Source organism: Dunckerocampus dactyliophorus, chromosome 1 (genome assembly GCF_027744805.1).
Source record: "Dunckerocampus dactyliophorus isolate RoL2022-P2 chromosome 1, RoL_Ddac_1.1, whole genome shotgun sequence".
Taxonomy (NCBI): domain Eukaryota; kingdom Metazoa; phylum Chordata; class Actinopteri; order Syngnathiformes; family Syngnathidae; genus Dunckerocampus; species Dunckerocampus dactyliophorus.
In genome coordinates, this window is record NC_072819.1 from 21,051,428 (window position 1) to 21,073,482 (window position 22,055).

The 22,055-nt window shown below is 40.8% G+C and overlaps 1 protein-coding gene across 4 annotated transcripts in view; it reads left to right on the forward strand.

The window, feature by feature from the left end:
* LOC129177070 (kelch domain-containing protein 8B-like) overlaps nt 1-22,055 on the forward strand; it is a 179,107-nt gene that overhangs the window by 26,016 nt on the left and 131,036 nt on the right. For 2 of the 4 annotated variants that reach the window (XM_054767803.1, XM_054767828.1), the window contains 2 exons: nt 6,931-6,965; nt 10,117-10,550. In XM_054767803.1, the coding sequence (XP_054623778.1) occupies nt 6,931-6,965; nt 10,117-10,550 (469 nt within the window). Of the gene's footprint in view, nt 1-6,930; nt 7,278-10,116; nt 10,551-22,055 lie in introns of all 4 variants that reach the window. The other 2 variants (XM_054767811.1, XM_054767820.1) reach the window with 1 other exon arrangement.

Sequence of the window (22,055 nt, forward strand, 5' to 3'; positions counted from 1 at the left end):
TGGGGGTCGATCTGGGCACTCAGCCAGACGGTGGCCTTCCTCGCCGCAGTAAAGGCATTGACGGAGTCGCCGGCGACGAGCACGTTCAGCCGCGGACAGGCGCCGCCCACCCCACTGCATGGGTTTGTCGGGTGGTGATGTTGGAGGGTCCCGGGTCAGCTCCTTAGTGCCCCGCTCCAGACTTTTGGGGTAAGTGGAGGACCCTCGGCGGACAGAGGTTCCTCCCCTGCTTCTGTGGTCAAGCTCCTCACGGTGTTCATGGTCGCGCTCTCTCAGCCGGTTGTCGAGACGGGTGGCGAGGTCAATGAGATGGTCGAGGGTGGCGGTATCATCCTTCACCGCCAGCTCATCCTTGATGAGGGGGTGTAGGGACTTACGAAAGATTTCGCGTAGCGCGGCTTCGTCTCAGCCACTTTTGGCGGCTAAGTCCACTGAGAAGTCCGCTACGGACCTACTACACTGTTTAAAGTCGAGTAGACAGCTGCCAGCTTCTCGACTCCTGATAGGGTGGTCAAAAACCTTGCGCATCTCTTCTAGGAAAAGAGGGAAAGAGGAGCGCACTGCTGGCGTGGACCGGCTTACGGCCATGGCCCATGTGGCCGCCTTGTCAGTCGGCAGGCTCATGACAAAAGCCACCCTGGATACATCGGTGGCGTACGTGTACGGTTGTTGGTCAAAGACCAGGGTGCACTGATGCAAAAATTGTTCGCGCGAACCCGTCTCTCCAGAAAAACGTGGAGGGGCTGTGTTGCTGGGCTCGCGGCGTGGTGTGAGTCTGAGTCTGTGGGTAGTGATGGTCTGGAAGGGTCCGAGCCCGGACTGGGGGTGGCACCCTCGGGTAGACCGGCTGTGAATGCTTGTTCCACGCGCTGATCCAGGGACTGCATGCTGGAGGATAGCGAGGCGAGCACTTCCATTATTTCCCTTAATGAGTGGGAGTGGTCTCCCACTAATTGCCTGTGATGTGAGAGGGCCGAGCGAAACTGATCCAGCTCCACGGGATCCATGTTAGGCCAGATTGTTCTGTCAGGTCTTGGCCCAAGGCCGGGACTAGGAACCCAAGATGCGAGAGCCAGTGGTGGGTGCAATAATATTTATTACACACGACAGGCTAGAAACAAAAACAGCACACTGCAGTAGGCAAGTGTGGAAACAAATAACTTAAGGCGCAGCGTAAGGCTGGGACAGGATGCTGAGAGAAGCAACAGGTTCAGGTGCAGGTACAAAGGAGTAGAGCCTAAGTTGGTCGGAAGGTACGCAACAATCTGGTGCCGTCATGCAGGAGCTTGTTGCTTAAGAAGGGCGTCCTCCAGATGAGTTGCAGGTGTGCCAATTAGGACTCGGTGGTAGGAGGTGCGCTGCGACAAGGAGCAGAAAGAGAGAGCGGCAGAGCAGCGCACAAATCCTAACACCCCTATTATAATGACGTTTCAAGAGTAACACGTGTCCCTAGAGCGTGTTAATGAGCACCAAACCAAGAGTGGAGGAGCTAAAATGGTAAAATGGAGCTGCAGGATTTCATGATGTCATGAGAAAGGACAGCTTTGTTTATTTTTTTTTAAAAAAAAGGCTTCGCTACACTTCATAAAATAGAGTCTGGAGCTCTGCCAGCAATTCTTCAGCTACAGACGTGAGAGCTATTAATTGGATCACTTTGTTTTTCTTCAGTGAATAGGATAACCTAGCATGACGTTGAGTGCAATGTTAGCACTGTAGTTCATACAGCTACAGTATACTAGTGTTGCTAACGTTTGCATCCTACTGTCCCACTCCTTAATGGTAAGTTGCTGTATGTGATATATGGCATTGATTACATCAGACAAGTGCAGAGTTACAGTGTATATGTAGAAGTGTACAACAGAACTTCTTGGAGCCACACACACTGTCATAGGCATGGACAAAGACAGCTCATTAGAATAAAGCTATAGACAAAAAAAAAGGGCGTGTTCCCAGTGGGGCTTGCGAAAAGCAATTTTAACCTGTCTAAATTTCTGCATTATGACTAGATTTTGTACAACACACTTCCAATGCATTATTGTGGAACATCAGACCAACAGCTCCTGAGTGAACGGCCACTGCATGTGTTCTCTGCTTGTTAATAGCCACAGGAAGTACGCTGTCAATGCTAATGTGTGAGTCCATCTTATCTTACTTATGATTTTTGATTATGTGTACTATAAAGGGTAATAGACAACTATAGAGGTGTGATTTCACGTCTACAGGGCTCTAATAATGCTAAAAACAGTATTTAGAACATAATAACAGGTTTTTAATGCTCTAACTATGAAAATATGTCATTATTCGTGGAAATTCACTTATCGTGGTTGGGTCTGGAACCAATTAACTGCGATAAACGAGGGACGACTATAATACTTTTTTCCCCAGTGTTTCCCTAATACTTTGTTGTACATTGTACTTAGTCATCTAGAAACACTACAATCATATAATACAACAATGTTCATGAATGAATGATTGTGCTATCCCGTGCCCTCTCTGATTCTCACTTTTCCTTATACATGAAAGCAATCTTTGTGAATAGGAGCAAGCACCCTGGAAAAGGTGAAGTATGCACACATTTATACACCAAAAGAAGCTGAGAGGTTTTAGGAAAGAGGTTGAGCTATTTTGAGGTATTCATGAACTTTTCCAAGACTAAATATAACAGCGGGGATGAAAGCTTCCGGCTGAATAAGACGCACAGCAGGAAGCCCAAAAGAAAAGAAAAGAAGTGATTATTTGACATCTTGAGAGTTCCCAGCATGAGGCTACTAGTTGTAGATTGCTGGTTATTTGTGATGGACTCTGCCTCTCTCTCTCTCTCTCCCTGTATATTTTTTAGCACAGTAAGTTTCCTACCAAAGGCAGAGACATAGGAACAGGGACATAGACGATGTAATGCATTTATATGAATATACAGTATGTATGAACATATGAACCCATCTAAACACTACGTACTTATGAATGGATGATGTTTGAATCAGAAATACTTCATTGATCCCAATTTGATACGTTCCCTTGTTAAACTGACACCGACAACATAATACTACCACTACTATAGGAGTCACAGCATACACTACCGGTCAAAAGTTTTAGAACACCCCATATGTGTATGTGATGTGTGTGTGGCTGCGACACGCGCATCTTCATCCGCTGTGGAACACATACGTAAACAAGATGGCTGCGACGCGATGCGGCAAATGCCCAGTGTCTTCCTTATGGTGGAGTCATAAGAAGTCTCTATTAATCTATTAGTAATCTATTAGACAAGAATAAAAACACATTAGAGCAACATGGCGCATTCTAAAGAGTAAGTATTATCAGGAATGGATCCAAGAAAGAAATATTTTATACATGGAAATACAAAAAATGAGTATATGAATGAGGTACTTGAAATGTTCAATAAATACTATGTAAATATTGAACCAAACTTGGAAGAAAGGATCCCAAGTTACTTGTTAACAGAAGGAGGGGATGAAAGTATAAACAGGAATCCTAACTCCATGTTTCTCACTGGTGTTACAAAAAAAAAATAAAAAATCAACATTGTCAATAAAAGTAAAGCAAAAACATCAACTGGCTGTAATGGAATCGACATGGGAACAATAAAAAAGGTTATGAACGAGATTGCAGAACCAATGATGTACATCAGCAACTTATCATTTCAGACTGGTATATTTCCAAATAAAGTGAAAATAGCTAAAGTAGTACCAGTTTTCAAAACTGGAGATATACGTCAATTCACTAACCACCGACTTGTTTCTTTATTTCCAAAAATTGCTAATATCATGGAAAAGCTAACTAACAACAGGCTAGATACATTTATATATAAGAATGAATTAATCACAGACAGCCAATACGGATACAGAGCTAACATTTCAACTTCCATGGCAGTAATTGAAATAACCAAAGAAATTACCAATGCTATAGATCACAGAGCGTGTGCAGCTGCAGTATTTATGGATCTTAACAAAAGCATTTGATACAATTAATCACAATATTTGACTTAAACTAGAAAGGTATGGAATCAGAGGACTAGTGTTGAACTGGGTAAAAAGCTACTTAGCAAACACAAAGCAATATATGATGCTAGGAGAATATACATCTGCAAGCTTGAATATATCATGTGGAGTACCCCAGGGTTCAATACTGGGACCCAAAGTGTTCAACTTATACATAAACAATATCTGTAAAGCCGCAAAACACCTAAAACTAGTATTATTTGCAGACGACACTAGCACATTCTGTTCTGGACAAGGCACACAAGAGCTACAAAAAAAAATCACAGATGAAATGACTATACTAAAAAGATGGTTTGATAAAAACAGATCATCCCTGAACCTAAGTTAAACTATGCTATTTGGTAATAGCAGAAACGATACTTACATGCAAATACAAATAGACGGCGTGAACATTGACATGTGAATGGATGAAAATAAATGTTTAGGTGTTATAATAGACGACAAAATGAGTTGGAAATCCCACATTAAAAATACACAATAAAAAGTGGCGAGAAATACCTCAATATCGAATAAAGCAAAATTTGTTCTGGACCAAAAATCACTTCAGCCTCTCTGTTGTTCTCTAGTCTTACTTATTTTGTGAAGATATGGGCTAATAATTATAAAAGTATATTTCACTCACTAACTGTACTACAAAAAAGATCAGTTAGGATAATCCATAATGCCGCTTACAGAGAACATACCCTTTATTCCTAGAATCACAACTATTAAAATTTGTCGACTGGTAAACCTTCAAACAGCTAAAATTATGCATAAAGCAAATAACCTGCTACCCAAAAACACAATACAATTCTTCTCATCGAGAGAAGAGAAATATGACCTCAGGGAAAAATTAAACTTAAAAGGGACCTATTATACTAATTTTCGGGCTTTTGTATTGACTTCTGGACTCCTGTAGAGCAGCTACACACAATAACCCGGACAGAAAGCTTTCTAGATCTTCCAGATCTCTGCACCTTTTACTGCAGTGTTTCCTGCCTCCTGTCCAAACCGTTTTGTGTAATGTACTCCACCCCCAGCCCTCCTCCAGGTACGTCTCCTGCAGAGCCCTCTCCGCTGTGATTGGTCACACTCCCAAGCGCTCCCGAGGACTTCCGGACAACTGCCGAACCCCTGTTGTCCGATTACTTACACAAAATAAACAGGACACTAATAAATTGTTACTTGTAGCTTGCTGTTCTGACTCTTCAACACGACCAAGTAACGTTGGAAAGGCGTCAGACTTCAGCAACAGTTTGGCGGATAGTCCAGCTTTGTATTGGCCCATGTTCTCAAAACAGTCCCGTGTGAAGTGCCATTGACAGATGAGCATATTTTTCTCTTGCTGGCCGGGAATCAGCGACTCCAACCACTTCTTTCGATGCTTGCGTCTTTAGGCACACCCGAACAAACATTTCCTGGAAGCCATATGTGCTAACATGGTAAACGGAGCAGAGCGAAGCAGAGTGGGGGGAGGGCAGGTCTACAGCGTTTGCCTGGGCATGCCCATATAAGGAAGTCTGGGTTGCACTGACGTCAATGGAACTCGGTGTTAAAAAAAACTCATGCAGAGCAGTCCCAAACTGCTTTCAGGTCTCACTTCCAAATGCGCAAACTTCTTTATCTGACGCGTTGGCATCGTTTAACACAAGAATACAACATTGTAACAACATAGGTCACAAAAGAGGAAAAGCATAATAGGTCCCCTTTAAAAACCTGTATGCTCACACAACGCTATACACCTTCAGCATATCAGTATGTGGAATCAAATTATGGAACGGATTGAGTAAGGAACTCAAACCATGCACTAAAAATGAGCCATTTAAGTGTTTAAGTGTGACAAATATGCAAAAAAAAAAGTACACCCTGGACTGGTTGCCGTATACCTGTATATACATTATATACAGTATACTGTATGCACTGTATGTGTGTGTGTCTGTGTATTGATTTCTGCGTCCTGATTGGCTGTAGACCATAGTCAATCAATCTCCTTTGTGCCGCCCTGCCATGTATCCTGTGTCATCGCTCCCTTGCTTGCAAGCTTGTAAATGGATCTGGTTCGCCTTCAGCAACATGTTTTAACAACGATACAAAAACGCAACAGTGCAGTGGAACGGCGCCAGGAGGAAAAGGCACAGTCACAAAAGTGCAATATGCGTGAGTGACTTAATCATTTGTTGTGTTGATCATTAAAATTCAAACGAAGGTTTGAACTTTTTGTAGAGTGTTTAAACAAGAGAGAAATGTGAGAAAATGTTATTTCCTGTCTGAGAAAAGTGTGTAAAGTGTGTGGTGAGGGTTTTTACAGCCTTAAAACATATATAATAATTGTAAAAAAATGAAGTTGGCTACTTTGCGGATTTCACTTATTGCGGGCTATTTTGGGAACCTATCCCCCGCGATAAACGAGGGATACACTGTGACAAATCGCTCATCTGCATGCTTGCCGACCTGATTGGGCAAGAGAGTAAAACTGCACATTTTGGAGTGGCCTTTTATTGTGTCCAGCCTAGGGCACACCTGCGCAATAATCATGCTGTCTAATCAGCATCTTGATATGCCACACCTGTAAACTGGACAGATAATCTTGGCAAAGGAGGAGTGCACATCTTGAATGCAGCTATACTGAATTCAGTGACAAACTCAAGCACATGCTAACAATGGTTCATGTGTTGCCATAGTAACCACAGCCACAGGGAGATGAGGGGGTGGAGTCTGGTGGTGTATGATGTCTTGAGGTCATTTGCATTAATCAATTTGGGATTTATTTTCATCCAGTAAAAAAAAAAAACAACAAACGCCCACCATCCTTTCATACTGACTTCAGAAGTAGTATGCTCTGTTTTGTTTTGCCAAATACTCAGAGACAAGATTGTATGTAATGTATACTGAGTGTTATCATTTAATGCCATGTTTCTCTGTGTTCTTTCAGGTTGGGCCTCAGCGAGGGACCTTCTTCAAAGCTCAGTGAGTCACACACTACACGAGTCCTTCAGGATATGGAGATTTTGCCTAATTAAGGCTTGTTTTTGGACATCCAAAGAAGTCTTTTTGTTGCTCTTTTGGATCATCCTGTTGTGCTTTTTGTGGAATTGAAGAGTTGAACCTGGAGATAGCCTTTTTTCCTGTGGAGTACATTCAAGTTCCAGTAATCAGGATCCACTGAAGGAAGGAGGGAGGCCAGAGAAGTGATGGGAAGATGACTGAGCTAAGATAAAACACCAACAGCTGAATGAATAAAACATTTGTATAGGAGGAGTCGTGACATCTGCCACAGGAGTGAGTTTCACACTCCAGATATTCCATAACACTCTCCATCGCATCACCTTCATCCCTTTGTCTTTCCTCCACATTCTTCCTCACATTTGCTTTCTGACCTCAGCCAAGCTCACAACAGGCAAAGTTATGTTTACATAATTGTTTATTGGTTAGTCCATTGGAAAACGTTAAAGCTTTATAGATAGAATAATTGCGCTGCAGCATCATAGTGGCCAGATTAGTCTCTGACATCTTAGTTAGCAATATTACACGGAAATGTCAGTGTTAGTAAACTCATTTATGCAAAACTTGATAGTTTGTTAGGTTGTCACATAAAATGAGTTAGCACAATTGCATGAAGACTGTACATCGTTACATAGATGTTTTGATAGTTAGCAATTAGTTAAAATGCTTTCACAAAAACTTTTATAGGACCATTCCATGTCAAATTAACCAATGGGTGGAACCACACACCCTCAGATTTTGCTCCTATTCACATTAAATCTCAGGTCTCAGGTAATCTCAGGTCTCCCTGAACGGATTTTGTTTGAAGATTTATATACTATGTTGTTTGGTACCTCTAGGACAGGGGTACCCACACTTTTTAAGCCTGCTACTTTTAAAATGACCAAGTCCCAAAGGTCTACCTCCTACTATAAATACAGTAGACGCCCCTACAACGTAAATAATCCGTTCCGAGAACCTTTATGTTATAGGGATTTTATGTTATACGAAGCGTAAAATACATGTAAATAGCCTAATCCGTTCCAGGATCTTCCCAAACTCACCCCTTTGGCACTTCAAAATATACAAAGTCCACCAAATATGGTGGGAAAATATAAAAAAACATTAGCATAAACATAGTACAGTAACATTCCAATATAAAATAAGGTAATAAATAAGATTACTGTAAATTAATAAAACTGAAAAACAAAAACAGTTCTACCGTTCACGAGATGTCTTGATCAGGAGCGCAAGTGGAGGCAGGAAGGAGGAGGAGGACTAGCCTGAGTCGAAACGCGACTCAAAGAGTCGAAGAGTCAGCTGGTCTCACAAACGCACACGCACTACACGATAATGCTGTGTGCAAAATTTTAATTTGTAACTTAACCTAATTGTTTAAGTTAGTTTCAGGGGGACTACGAAGAGGAAGGAGTTTAAAGGGACAAGCCTGTCTCTCACACAAACTCACATACGTGCTGTACAACTCAGCCAATGAGATGAGAGCGTAGGCGGTGCCCCGATAATCAGCCAATGAGATGAGAGCGGAGGCGGTGCCCCGAAAATCAGCCAATGAGAGCGTGATGCGTAGGAAGGCATCACCAAGTGTTAGTCTGAACTTGCACCGACTTGAGGCATTAATAAAGTTGAGTGAAAAAAAAAAAGACTTGCACTGACTTGACGCTTTATGTTGTATGGAATTTCTTCTGTAATACGATGCAAAAACTTTACATAAATTCTTTATGTTCAGTGGAATTTATGTAAAAGGAGGTTTATGTTATGCGAGGTACTACTGTATAGAAAATATATACAGTGGGGCAAAAAAGTATTTAGTCAGCCACCAATTGTGCACGTTCTTCCACTTAAAAGATGAGCGAGGTCTCCAATTTTCATCATAGGTATACCTCAACTATGACAGACAAAATGAGAAAAAAACCCCACATTGTCTGATTTTTAAAGAATTTATTTGCAAATTATGATGGAAAATGAGTATTTCGTCACCTAAAAACAAGCAAGATTTCTGGCTCTCACAGACCTGTAACTTCTTCTTTAAGAGGCTCCTCTGGGGCCATGTATCGTGTGATTTTGAGTGAAAACCTCATTCCATCAACAAGGGCATTGAAGATGAAACGTGGCTGGGTCTTTCATCATGACAATGATCCCAAACACACTGCCCGGGGAACGAAGGAGTGGCTTCGTAAGAAGCATTTCAAGGTCCTGGAGTGGCCTAGCCAGTCTCTAGATCTCAACCCCATAGAAAATCTTTGGAGGGAGTTGAAAGTCCGTGTTGCCAGCGACAGCCCCAAAACATCACTGCTCTAGAGGAGATCTGCATGGAGGAATGGGCCAAAATACCAGCAAGAGTGTGTGAAAACCGTGTGAAGACTTACAGAAAACATTTGACCTCTGTCATTGCCAACAAAGGCTTCATAACAAAGTATTGAGATGAACTTTTCTTATTGGCCAAATACTTATTTTCCGTGGTAATCATACAGAGATCGCACGTTGCAAACACGTTGTAAGCACGTACAAGTCACTTACCACATGTTGAACGTACGATACATGCACCCGCTCAAGGCCAGGCGTGGCATGCAGGCCATGTACTTACACCTTGCGCGACCGTGCAAGTGACATGCGTTGATGTACTCCCTCCCTGCTCTTGCCACTCCCTCCCCACATTTTCGGAAAACGTGGTGGCCATGGCCTCCCCAAAAAATGTACAAACTAAAAACATGCATGGTGGGTTGTGACCGGGGCTTTACCGGGGCGGACACAACAGAGGTTCCACTATAGTTATTTAATTAGTTAGTATAATTACACTAAAACGTTGTGTTTGCGCATAACTTTATAGCATGGTGAAGTATGGGCCCAGGAAGAGCAGGATACATATGTGCATTGAGGATTTTTTACACTTGTAGCTGTTACAGTCTGCTTGAATTGGGGCCTAGTGAGGCAGTGGCCTACCACATCCAGCAGATGGTGTGCTGGTGAAAATGGCTTTCTAGTTGAGATGTGCATTATTGCCACAACCAGGACTGGAGGGGAACAGTATCTCCCAGTTATATTTAAGATTGTTGGGTTTGTTTTTTTATTCTTTTTATTCCACCCGTGTCACACTCCCTCCGTCTTGCCTCCCCAGCCTGGTGTGTGATGCTGTGTCCCTTCCTCTCGCTCCCGGAGACATGCCCGTGCAGGAGATGGCGGTGAGTCCTGTCAAGTCCCTCTACTGGGAGCAGTTTCCCCCCATGTCCCAGCGTAGAGTCTACAGCACTCCCGTCTACCACGAGGGCCTGCTCTACGTGCTGGGGGGCTGCAGCGAGACCGGCACACCCCTGGACAGTGTGGAGGTCTTGGACGTGGAGAGCCAGACGTGGAGCCAGCTGCCGCCGCTGCCTACGGCTAGGGCTGGGGCCGCCGCCGTGGCACTGGGAGGGCAGGTTATGGTGCTGGGGGGCATGAATCAACAACAGACCCCCTTGGCTTCAGTGGAAATTTATCACCCAGATGAGGGCAAGTGGGAACCAAAGGCCAGCCTGGGACAGCCCTCCATGGGTGTCACCACCGTGCAGAAAGGTAAGAAAGACACCTTTTTTGTCCTGTCACTTTAAGAGAGAGGAACAACACCAACAAACTCTCCTTACCAAGTAGAATCCTCTCCCATTGCAATGCTGCATGGAAATGGGATGGGATTATAATTAAATTATTAATTCTTTGTATTTTATGACATCTTTTTGGCAGTCAATTGACATACTTGGGCAGGAAATTAGTCGAACACGATTGATGCATGTGTTAACAGTTTTTTCAAGCGTTTTGGTAATACAGTAGAAAATGCTATAATAAAACAATGAAAACATGAACATTTAAAAATATTCCATAAAGAACGAGAATGCATCATTCACCATCACATCTTATATGCCCCAAAAGAGAGAGAATGTATAAATCTATTTAGTGCTAACCTTGGAAATCTAATTATTTTGTTAGTATTTTAATAAATTGCATTACTCGCGCTCTGTGTAATCCGTTTTATTTTTTCCCAAATTGCATTTGAGGTATTTTTATGTATTTATTTATTTTTTTTTACATTTTACACTTAATTTACCAGCATAGATTGTGCACTTTTGTGACGGTAAATAAAATGCAAAAATCCTTACATGTATTGATGCAATACATCATTGGCCACAGACTGTAATGTCCGTGCTTGTGGTTAAGGAAGACGTAGTCGCCAGTGCAATTCCAATTGTGTTATTAATGTAAGATGTTTTTTATGACACCCTTATTTTGTTTAAAAAATTAGACAGTATGTGGTGGACAGCGCTCTTATTTTGAAGGTTGGAAGTGTGTTGTGTGTGTTGAGAATGTTTCTTAACGGTTAAGACGAGCTGGGATCAAGAATAAACGTGCCTCCCTTCCTTATCTCACTCAGAAGTTGCACGACATCACCGGGCATCGTAGAAAGCTCATTTGCATTAACAAGCGGTAAAACTCAACACTGTGTGTGTAAACACGCTCATACAGCCTGAGTAGCACACACAGTCACACTAGCATTCTCTGCTAAACTAAACTAGCCCTGCTAGCTTCCATTCACGCTCCGCCAGAGAGGAGTTTTGAAGATTTTTAAGTGTTTCAGCTCGCTGTTTCGACGGGCATATGTTTGTGTTGAGTTTCCGCCACAATTGAGCGGTCTGCCGGGGAAGTACTTCCCCACACAAACATTCCTTTGTCATGATGACAGAATTTCATTCATATTGTGCCAATTTCCGCAAGATTCCTTGGGTAACAGTAGATTCAGTTTTTATTGGCCAATTCCACGATTCTGTTAACGCGGAAATCGCACATTACATAGAGCAATATAATATATGAACTAGTTGTCAATTTCTTACAGATTAAATTGATAATGTATTAAAATCATACAATATACATTATATATTGACAACTTTTTTTCCTAAAATGCATTTTTATAATAGCCAAAAATCATATATTGAATAACATTAAACAATGATATTACATAACCAATTAAATTCACTATACATTGTAATAAATGTAATGTAATTGAATAACATTCTATGTTGTATTATGACTGCCACCACACTCTGACGGGTAGATCTCACTTTTTGTCTCGTATTTTTTCGAAAAATGACTCACTTGTGTTGTGTTGTGTTATGTCGTCTTTTCGGTTCATCGATGACATGTTTAGCAGCCTCTGTTCCATGATGCATGCAGCAGCACTTTGTCTATGAACTCTGTCTCTCTATGAACATTTTAAACATCAGCTTTACAGATGCCACGTCTATTGTGTGTTGTGGTAAAGATGTCCACTTCGACACGCGGTGGGATTAGTCATAGTAAAGGTGATTGCAGACACCTAGTGACCGAATTTTGGATTGTTTTGTTTTGTTTTGTTTCTTGAGGTGTCTATGTGATTGATTAAATGGGGGTGTGGCTTTTTAGTGTTGATTCCAAGCACTGGAATTGACAAACATTTGGAGTAGAATAGAGTAGCAGGAGATAAACACTCCATAACCTTTTAAATGTTTGGTTAAATCTTTTTAGGAATATGTAGATGCTGATGTTGTGGCTACTCAAATACTTTCTTGGCCAAACACTAACAGAAGACTAAAAGTCTTTGCTTAGTTACAGACACTAATTAGACGTTTATTTTGGACCATGCAGCGTTGAGAAGCCTCTCCAGTGTCCCCTGAGTCAACTCAGCTTGCTTGTAATTAAAACTGAGTGGTGCTGAGCTCAATGTCCACTCACACAAGTTGAGAGGATGCTGCTTCAATTACTTTCAGGCTCAAGAGGAGATGGATGGAAGGAGTACCAAGATTTTTATTATGAATACAGTCCGTAAGTTGCATGCAGTAAATATGTGCGAGTTTTTTTATGTGCATCAGCACATTGTCAAAGCGCATGTGAAGGAGAAGAGTTGTCACATGGTGCCACGGCAGATACAGTAACTATACATACTGGACCTTCTGTTCATTCCTGAGGCATCTGCACAGTCTCAGTTTGTGTGTGTGTGTGTGTGTGTGTGTGTGTATGTTAGCACGTCGGAAGTTGTGAGCATGACAGTTAAGTGGGAGGAAGGAGACTAGAGAATAAACTGTATGTGGCATCGGAGGAGCTATGACATCCCCAAAAAACGTTCAAATATGGCAACAATGTGAGCAAGAAAATATAGTGACAAAGGTATATTTCTATAGTTTGGTTTGTAAACTACTGCGATTGGCTGGCGACCAGTCCAGGGTGTACCCCGCCTGTCGCCCGAAGTCAGCTGGGATAGGCTGCAGCATACCCCCGCGACGCTAATGAGGAGAAGCGGCATAGAAAATGGATGGATGGATGGTTTGTAAACAAAATTTCGAGGCCTTTAAAATAGAGCGAAACCTTGGTTAGCATCATTAATACGTTCTAGAATTTATGACTCAACTGAAACGTACCCTAAACTGATGAATGTTTCTCATAGGAAATAATACAAATTAGGCATGGGCCAGTTGCCAGTTTCAAGGTATGCCACGGTATGAAAAAGTCACGGTTTCAAAAAGCTAAAATAGTCTGTCATACCGTCCTACGGTATGAGAGAAAGTGGAGGACCGTTAGCATCAAGCGGCACCGGTGTGATAAAACCTTGTACAGAGTTTTGCATTTTGTGGCGTGAGGATTTAGTGTGTATTTCACATAGCTTTGCAGCTGTCAAACTAATGTGTAAGCACATCACACTATTTAAGTACGTTTTCCACATGTTAACGGGAATATCATAATCTAATAGATCCCAAATGTCATCGTTTAATCGCTTGTAGTGTAAACAAACACGTATTAACACTACACGTCCCATAGCCCAGCCACTCGGCTTTACTAACTAAAATGGCCAAAGGGCAGCCAAGTGGCTGGATTAATTTTGAACTAACTGAGGTGTGAACATCCCACCTTGTCACCTTTGTTCTGCAAATGAGGCATTTATTATCTACTCAATTACTGAAAGGGAACTGATGGTGCTTTGCTTTACGAGAATAAATCAGTGTGTTGTAACATAACAAGAGAGAAGTAGAGGTTTACAACTACTCTGCAATATTATATCACACCACTGTGTGTTCAACAGTTTACAAGATGCGTGCTCACACTTTTGCAGCCTACGAGCTCCTTTTAAAATGACCAAGTCCCAAAGATCTGTACATGCACCCCTGATATATACATGTATAACGTACATAAATATAGTACATACTACATACATGTATACTCATATTTATAAATATATTGATAAATATAAGTATTTCTGTATGTTATACATGTATATATCAGGGGTCGACATGATCTATCTCTCACTATAAAGCATCCAACATATACTGTATAGAAAACCAGTAAACTTTGAAACTACTACTGCTAAATGCTAAATGTTAATGATTGGTATTATAAAACGGATAACTTTTGTTATAGATACACTAAGTCCCCAACTTACGAACATCCGACATGCGAACATTCGGAGATACGAACGCAAGCTGACTGGTCTATATTTTCATGTATTTTGCCTTGTAGTACTGTAACTCCATATTTATACTGCTACATGCTTGGCCTGTAGAGGGCCAACAGGCAGAGAAAGACGCTGGGGTGAGAGTGTAAGCTAAAAAAGCTGGAAAGCTAAATTGTAGCTGTACGATGCAACCCGGACAGAGCGTGTGATTAAAGTTTATGAAGAGTTAATAGGCCTGCTTAATTCTACACCACCCACAGAACACTACCTCTTTTAGAAGAGTCTAACGACGACGACGATTTGTCCTTTTTTAAACTCCTCCTCCTCCAACTCCACCACAACGACGTATGCTCAACCACTCCTCTTCAAAGGTAAATAACATTTATCATTACGTATTATTATATCACTTTTATTATTGTTTTTTTTCCTGAATTATCCTCGTTTAACATTACTACTACATCCAAACTCATATTTACATACATACACATATACTGTATATGTATACACGTACATTTAGTACCTATATCATTGGTAATATTACCTTTTGTTCCACTTAAGAACAAATCGACTTGCGAATGGTCGTCTGGAACCAATTGTGTTCGTTGGTTGGGGACCTAGTGTATAGGCATCTTACCGCTGAGTTAGTTTATCCTTAACTGGAATAATAAAGATGAACGTTGCATCTCTGTGTAGCTTGAGACGTCTGTTCACCACTTCATCTTTGCCAATAGCGAATCAGCTATTACAATGCTAGCACCTAGCAAGATAGCAGTAAGTCTGTGAAGTGTCCACCGCGTGGCCCAAGAATAAGATATAATAAATCATAACTAAAGAAGAAAGATTAATAGATGACACTTATCATCACGCTCTCATCACACCTTACCCAGTAGGCCTGCTTTTTTTTCAGTAGATGTTTGAAGCTTCCATGCAAGCTTCCCCCTACCTGATCCGCTCATTGTTGTCGAACCACATTCGCTCCACTTACAACAGGTTTTCTTGTTATACGCATGCGCAGTAGCGCTAGGTCACAGAACTCAATGAAAGCAAACGTTGTCATTCCACCGGTACTCTGTGCTGTTGTCATAGTTGTCGGTTTACATATTACTCACACCGAGGGCTGGAAATGGAAGTGAAAAACACTTTTGGACAAGTTGTAACCTGCACCACACTATGAAACAATAACATCACATTTCAGGGTTTTTAAAATTATTATTTATGTTGTACCCTTTTTGAGCCACTGATAGAGCCAGTGATTGCATTTATTTGTATTTTGCTTCGTTTATAACAAGGCTGTCAAACTCGTGCCATGGAGGGTCAAGACACTGCCGGTTTTCTTTCCATCCAGTGATTTTAATGATCAACACCTTCAGTTTGAGGGAAGGAGCTCATCAATTAAATCCTCTGCTGAAGAAACTGGTTGGAGAGAAAACCTGCAGCGTCTCGGCCCTCCAGGGCACGAGTTTGACACATGTGGTGTATAGTCTTGTGACATGAGTCACACGATTAGCCCCCGCAGACTTGCATTAAGAACTGCATTTTATTTATTATTTATTTAAATATAATTCTGTTATTTTGTGTTATTTATTTTAAATACATATGTCCCACTTCCATCATGTTCTAGTATATCGTTTAAAAAGGAACAGAAAAAAATATATATATCTCAAAATAACACATTTTAGGGCTGTAATTATTATACGGTGAAACATTGATATCAATTTTTGCCCAATGTTATCATACCGTCAGAATGTCGGTAAAAATGTTTACGTAAACACTTTTTTTTGTAGTTTTAAAATTATATTTTAACATACAGAAAACAACTTGAAATAAATACATAAATGACAAATGAAAGGGTTAATGAACATAACGTCACTTTTACCTTGACCAGACACTTGATTGTTCACAAAGACGGCTGTGCAGCAACAGCGAGGGACGAGATCAACACCACCTTTGTGTTTTTGCTGTGAGTTACTTTTGGAATTTGTTTCACACCTTTTATCAAAGTGCTGGAACTTGCAACTTTTTTTTTACTTCATTGTGAGTTATTTTGCAGCCTCAATCAATAAGAAAAACAGACATGTGATTTAACTGTTACTGTGCAAATAACTAAAGAGTCAACCGCTGATGACATCACAGACGGATGACGGAGATGGGGGACAATGACTTCCAGTTCCGGTTTCCGGTTTAGAGCATGCTAACATGGTGCTAACAGGGATACACGTTACACACACAGTTGGACTCATTCAGTGTATTAACTGGGAAATACAGGCGAACCAAGGCAAAATTTTGGCCTTAATTTTTGACACAAACCAAAAAATACTAATAATAACTGAGCCGTACACTAACTGAGGCTTCACTGTACTTGAACACATACCAAATCTTGTGAGCATGCGTATCCTGGCGACCGTTTACATATTGCAATTTTAGCAACCTGCTAAAACCTGCTGAGTAACAAATACATTCATGACCTAAATTTTAAGACTAGTTGAAAAAAATTTGAATAAGACAAAGTGTTTTTGGAGTAAGCCATTTATTGCAAACAAGCATTAAAGTGAAAAAGGCTGTTTATTAGCTGATCAAAAGTTTAAAACTAATGACTTTAAAAGCAAAAGTCTTTTGATTGAATGTCATTTTTTGTCAGGTATTCACACTGTCATGATCACATAGCACACAGCATAAGCAGGGCCTCTATTGAAGTGCGCCATTACTTCTGAGGTTGGATGCGGTAACACAGTCTTTTGAAACGTATTCAAAGATCCTGAAGGTTATGGAACAAAAAATAAAGTGGTAGACCCAAAAAATGTCACTGGAGGATCTGATTGGCTGACACGGGATGATTCTCAGCCCAAAGGAAGGTTGTTACTGGTGCCGAGTGCAGTCTAGTAACCAGACAACATCTGTGAAGGGTTTTAAGAATAAAAAACTTTGCACAAATTTGCATGAGAGCATCAAACATGTGACATTAAAAGGTGGAAGAAGGTTTTATTCTCTGATGAGAAAAAATGTAACCTTGACGGTCCAGATGGCTTCCAACGTTACTGGCATGACAAGGATATCCCACCTGAGATGTCTTCTACCCGGCACAGTGGACGGGGCGTCATCATACCCTGGGGTGCTTTTTTCTTCGATGGATCAATGGAGCTTCAAGTAGCGCAGGGGCGTCAAACGACGGGGGGCGATGTGGAGATGTTGCTGTGGGTATCCCTCATGACTGGGTTTTTCAACAGGACAACACTGCAATTCTCGCCTGACAAAGGACTTCTTCCAAAGGAATAACCTCACTCTTTTGGACCATCTTGAGTGTTGCCCTAATCTAAATCCAATAGAGAACATTTGGGGATGGATGGAAGTTTACAAAAATGGACACAATTTTCAGACAGTGGATGCACTCCGTGAAGCCATCTTCACCACTTGGAGCAACTTGTCCACTAGCCTCCTGGAAACACTGGCATCAAGCATACCCAAACCAATTTTTGAGTTGATTAACAAGTATGGTGCAGCTACTCATTATTAAGTCCTTTTTTGACAATTTTATTTCTATTTTAGGAGGGTTTCATTTTTTTGAATTTTTAGCTATGGTCTTAAACCTTTGATCAGCTTATGAACAGCCTATTTCAGTTTAATGCTTGTTGGCAATAAATTGCTTCGTCAATTTTTGTGTTTTTCTGTCTCACTCCCATTTCTTCTTTTTGCATTTTGAAGCTCTACTTAGGACCTCCTTAAGATCTAGCAGCGCAAAATGTAAACTCTTGCAATTTTTTAACTGGTCATAAAGTTTTGATCTAAAAAAAATAGAAATAAAGAGAAAAGAGCTGCAGGCTACAAATGGCCACCAGTGACACCTTTTGGAACCCCCGACCTAATGGACTCTATTGATAGCACTAAAACAGTAATTGTGATGTTTCGGTTGTTTAATTCTAAATGGAATAAAAAGATTTATTATGTTCTAGTATTAAGCTGTGTTCACAATAAAAAAAAAAAAATACTTTGCTGAGTGTTCACACTCTTTTTTTTTTTTTGTTTTGTTTTTTGTTATGGGACCAAAGTCTGTGCAGTGAAGAGCATATGTATAAAGTAAGGACTTGATTGGACAGCTTAAATATTCCAAACCAAAAGGCCATCTCCTGGTTTGAATACGTACAGTAGGTCATTTTTATATTCTGCTTTATTTACCTGTTTAGATTTCACCGAAAGCTTTTTAAAGAGTGCCATTGTCACACACAGAGGAAGAGGGCAGAGTAGAGAGAAAGCATTTCCAACACATTTTCTGTTACATATTTGTCCATCCATTTTAACACCGATCTGTGTCTTTGGTCCTTGTAGCATTCAGATGATTAGCAGAGCAAATGCACTAGTTCACTTTAACACGGTGGTTCTCAATTACTGTACTTTCTGTCATGTTTTCACACCCCCCCCCAGATTTGAAATACTACTGAGAAGCTGATAATATCTATTTATTTATCTGTACTGAACAGACTGAACTCAAAACTGAAACCATGAAAATGCAACAAAATGGAGAGCTGCAAAGCATACAAGTGCATTCAAGAGTCAAACTGCATGTTGAGTACGCTAAATTTGTACATGTTGGCAGGTCTGCACTAACATTGAAAGTACTCTTTGCCTCTCCCGTGCCCCTGAGAGTTCACTGCGCCCTCCCAGGGGGGCTCTCCCCACTATTTGAGAAGCACTACTTTAACAGAACCAAACATGATGAATGTGAATGCAACCTCAGGGATGTGTGTTTGTTGGAAGAGAACATGTTTTGACTTGCTGTGTTGAAGTTCAAACACACAAGATGGAAGTTGAAAACTCAGGCTTACGTGCTGACACGTTTGGGTGTTTTGTCGTAGCTCACTGCAGTGATTGCCAGTGCATTATAATGAGGCAGCATGGTTATGCAGCAGATCCCTGCAGTCAAAACACCCACTCAAACGGAGGCTTTTGTTACAATTACTAGCTGAGTTGAACCCCGGAAGCAGAGGGTCAGGCGATGGCTTTCAACTTAAGAGTGTAGTCACAAATCACCAAAAACACACAACTACAGTGCTAAGTGAAGAAACTGACTATACTGTACAAGTATGCTGTAGTCAGAAAGTACAAATAAACAGTGACGGGGCGTAGCCACGAGCAGAGCAGGATGGCATCTCCATGGAAAAGGTAACCAAAAAAAAGTAACGTACACTAGCTTACGTAGCAAGCTGGTAGATACTTCCAAGACCAAGAAACAGCAGTAACAACAAAGAGGCATAAGAAGCAATGCATGAACGACAAAGACAAGAGAATACTGTGACACCATGCTGCTGCTGCCTACACGCCGAATACCCACTTGGATAATTGCCAAGTGGCAGCAGCTGCCGCTCTTAGCTCCACCCACCACTGGAACCCTGGGAGTCTACAAAAATGGAAACCTTTAACAGACTTTTACATGAATTCTTATTGGAAAATGTTGTGTTTTTTGTCTGACCTTTCGGAACGGATTAATGACCGAAGTTGCGCTGTATCCCACCCTCTTGCTGCTCTGACGTTGCAAGCCACTGCCCACGTGACACACACGCATGTGCATTAGTTATGAGAGTCTGAGACTCTTTACGTGTATGTACACGCATGGCGAATGTGTATGTGTATACCAGACAGTGGTGAGTGAAAGCCATAAATGGCAATCATTTTATTCTGGTCAAATTCAGTTCTTACAAAGTTTAGCTTGGAATTAGGTCAAACGTAGACATTTATTTGTTCAATCTGTTCTTTTAAACTACTCTTGGTAACATATGCTAGGCCGTTGTGGTGTTCGTATATTTTTTGGTTGAAAAAAGTGCATTTTGGACCTGAAGAGGGACAGCACCTTTATCGGCTCAAGCAGTCAAGGGCTGTCGTGTTTGAGTGAACAAATGGAAGCGGGTACCAGTATCCATCATCCCTCGCTGAAAAACACAGTCATTACAGTTTTTATTTGCTGTTTCGATAACTGAAAGAGTAAATCTTTTTAGGGTGGTGTGGTGAACAATGTTGCTGCTGACACTTATAATCGCTGTCGGAGATGTCATGTTTACATGGCTTGTGCTATGCGCTGATGATCTAACATAACGCCCACACTTTAGAGTAGAGCCCGCGGTGGTTACATCCTCCTACTGGTCGTGCCAAGCTGTCAGAAGCTTCTGTGAAGGGATTGTGTGTGAGACTCCACTTTAATAATCGTCAAACATTTGAATATCATAATTTTAAAAATCCACCGCACGGTGACCAAGTGTTTTTGCATGTTGGCCACACAGTCAGAGGAGATCTGGAAGATCTGGGTTTGAATCTCTGCTTGGGCAATATCTGTGAGGAGTTTGCATGTTTTCTCCGGGTACTCCGGTTTCCTCCCACATTCCAGAAACATGCATGTTAGGTTAATTGGAGACTCTAAATTGTCCATAGGTATGAATGTGAGTGTGAATGCTTGTTTGTCTATATGTGCCCTGCGATTAGCTGGTGCACATACAGTATAGACAAGGTAAGTTTTACCAGTACAAGGTAAAACTGACTTGTCTCACGACGGTCTAAACCCAGCTCACGTTCCCCATTTGTGGGTGTACTCCGTCTCTTGCCCAAAGTCAGTTGGAATAGGCATCATCTTACCCCCGTGATCGTAATGTGGATTAAGCAGAATAGAAAATGAATAAAAATCAGCCTTTCCACAGTATTTTTTCCCAATATTGTAAATTACCTTTCTTTTTAGGTTTTCAAAGGACAATAAATCTATACTGCTTCATAAGATGGACACTGACTACTGTAAAGTACATCCAAGTTTACTTTTTATAGTATTGTCACTTGAAAATATGTACTGTATAAAAAATGCTTGCTGAAATGTGAGGGGTGTACTAACTTTTGTGAGACACTGTATCTTGTAATGGACTGTTCCTTAGAAAGATTTGTACAACATAGAATGTAGAGTAATGAGTAATTTTGCGCAATTTGCACAATTTGTTAGATTCTTTTTTATTGTTATATTAAATAAAAACTGCCTAAAACCCTAATTAGTAATTGCTTACATTGTACAACATGGGGAAAACACAAAGTATTACAGTTTTTGTTCTGCATGTCCAGAATTTACCCTTGATTTTATTGTAAAAGTAATGCACATGCTTGAATGAGTAACTTGAAAAACACTGTAAAACTATTGGATGTTATGTGAATAATATTCCCCCCAAAAAAGCCTTACTAAGGATGCACACACACACATACACACACACACACACACCTTCAGACAACTAAACACAGTAATAATATATCTATAAATAATAATAAAGGAAATACTACTAAATAATAAAATGTTTGGTTTATTGGATGCATGGTTAATGTATTAATGCATATTGTATTATATTTAGAAATGTATCAACTAAGTCAAAAAACATTACTAAATTGTAAATGTAAATAAATTGTCTGCTTACTACAGTGAATTATCTTTCGTTTGAAATCTAAATTCTCCCAAGACCAGTCTGTGTAAGTATGTATTTAACCTTCAGGCCAGTTTCAGCGGTATTTAGAAATGAATTGCACTTTCTGAGCCTCTCATGAGGATTATGGCTCATTTGCAAACAATGTATGCATTACTGTATAATAAGTGTGGTATG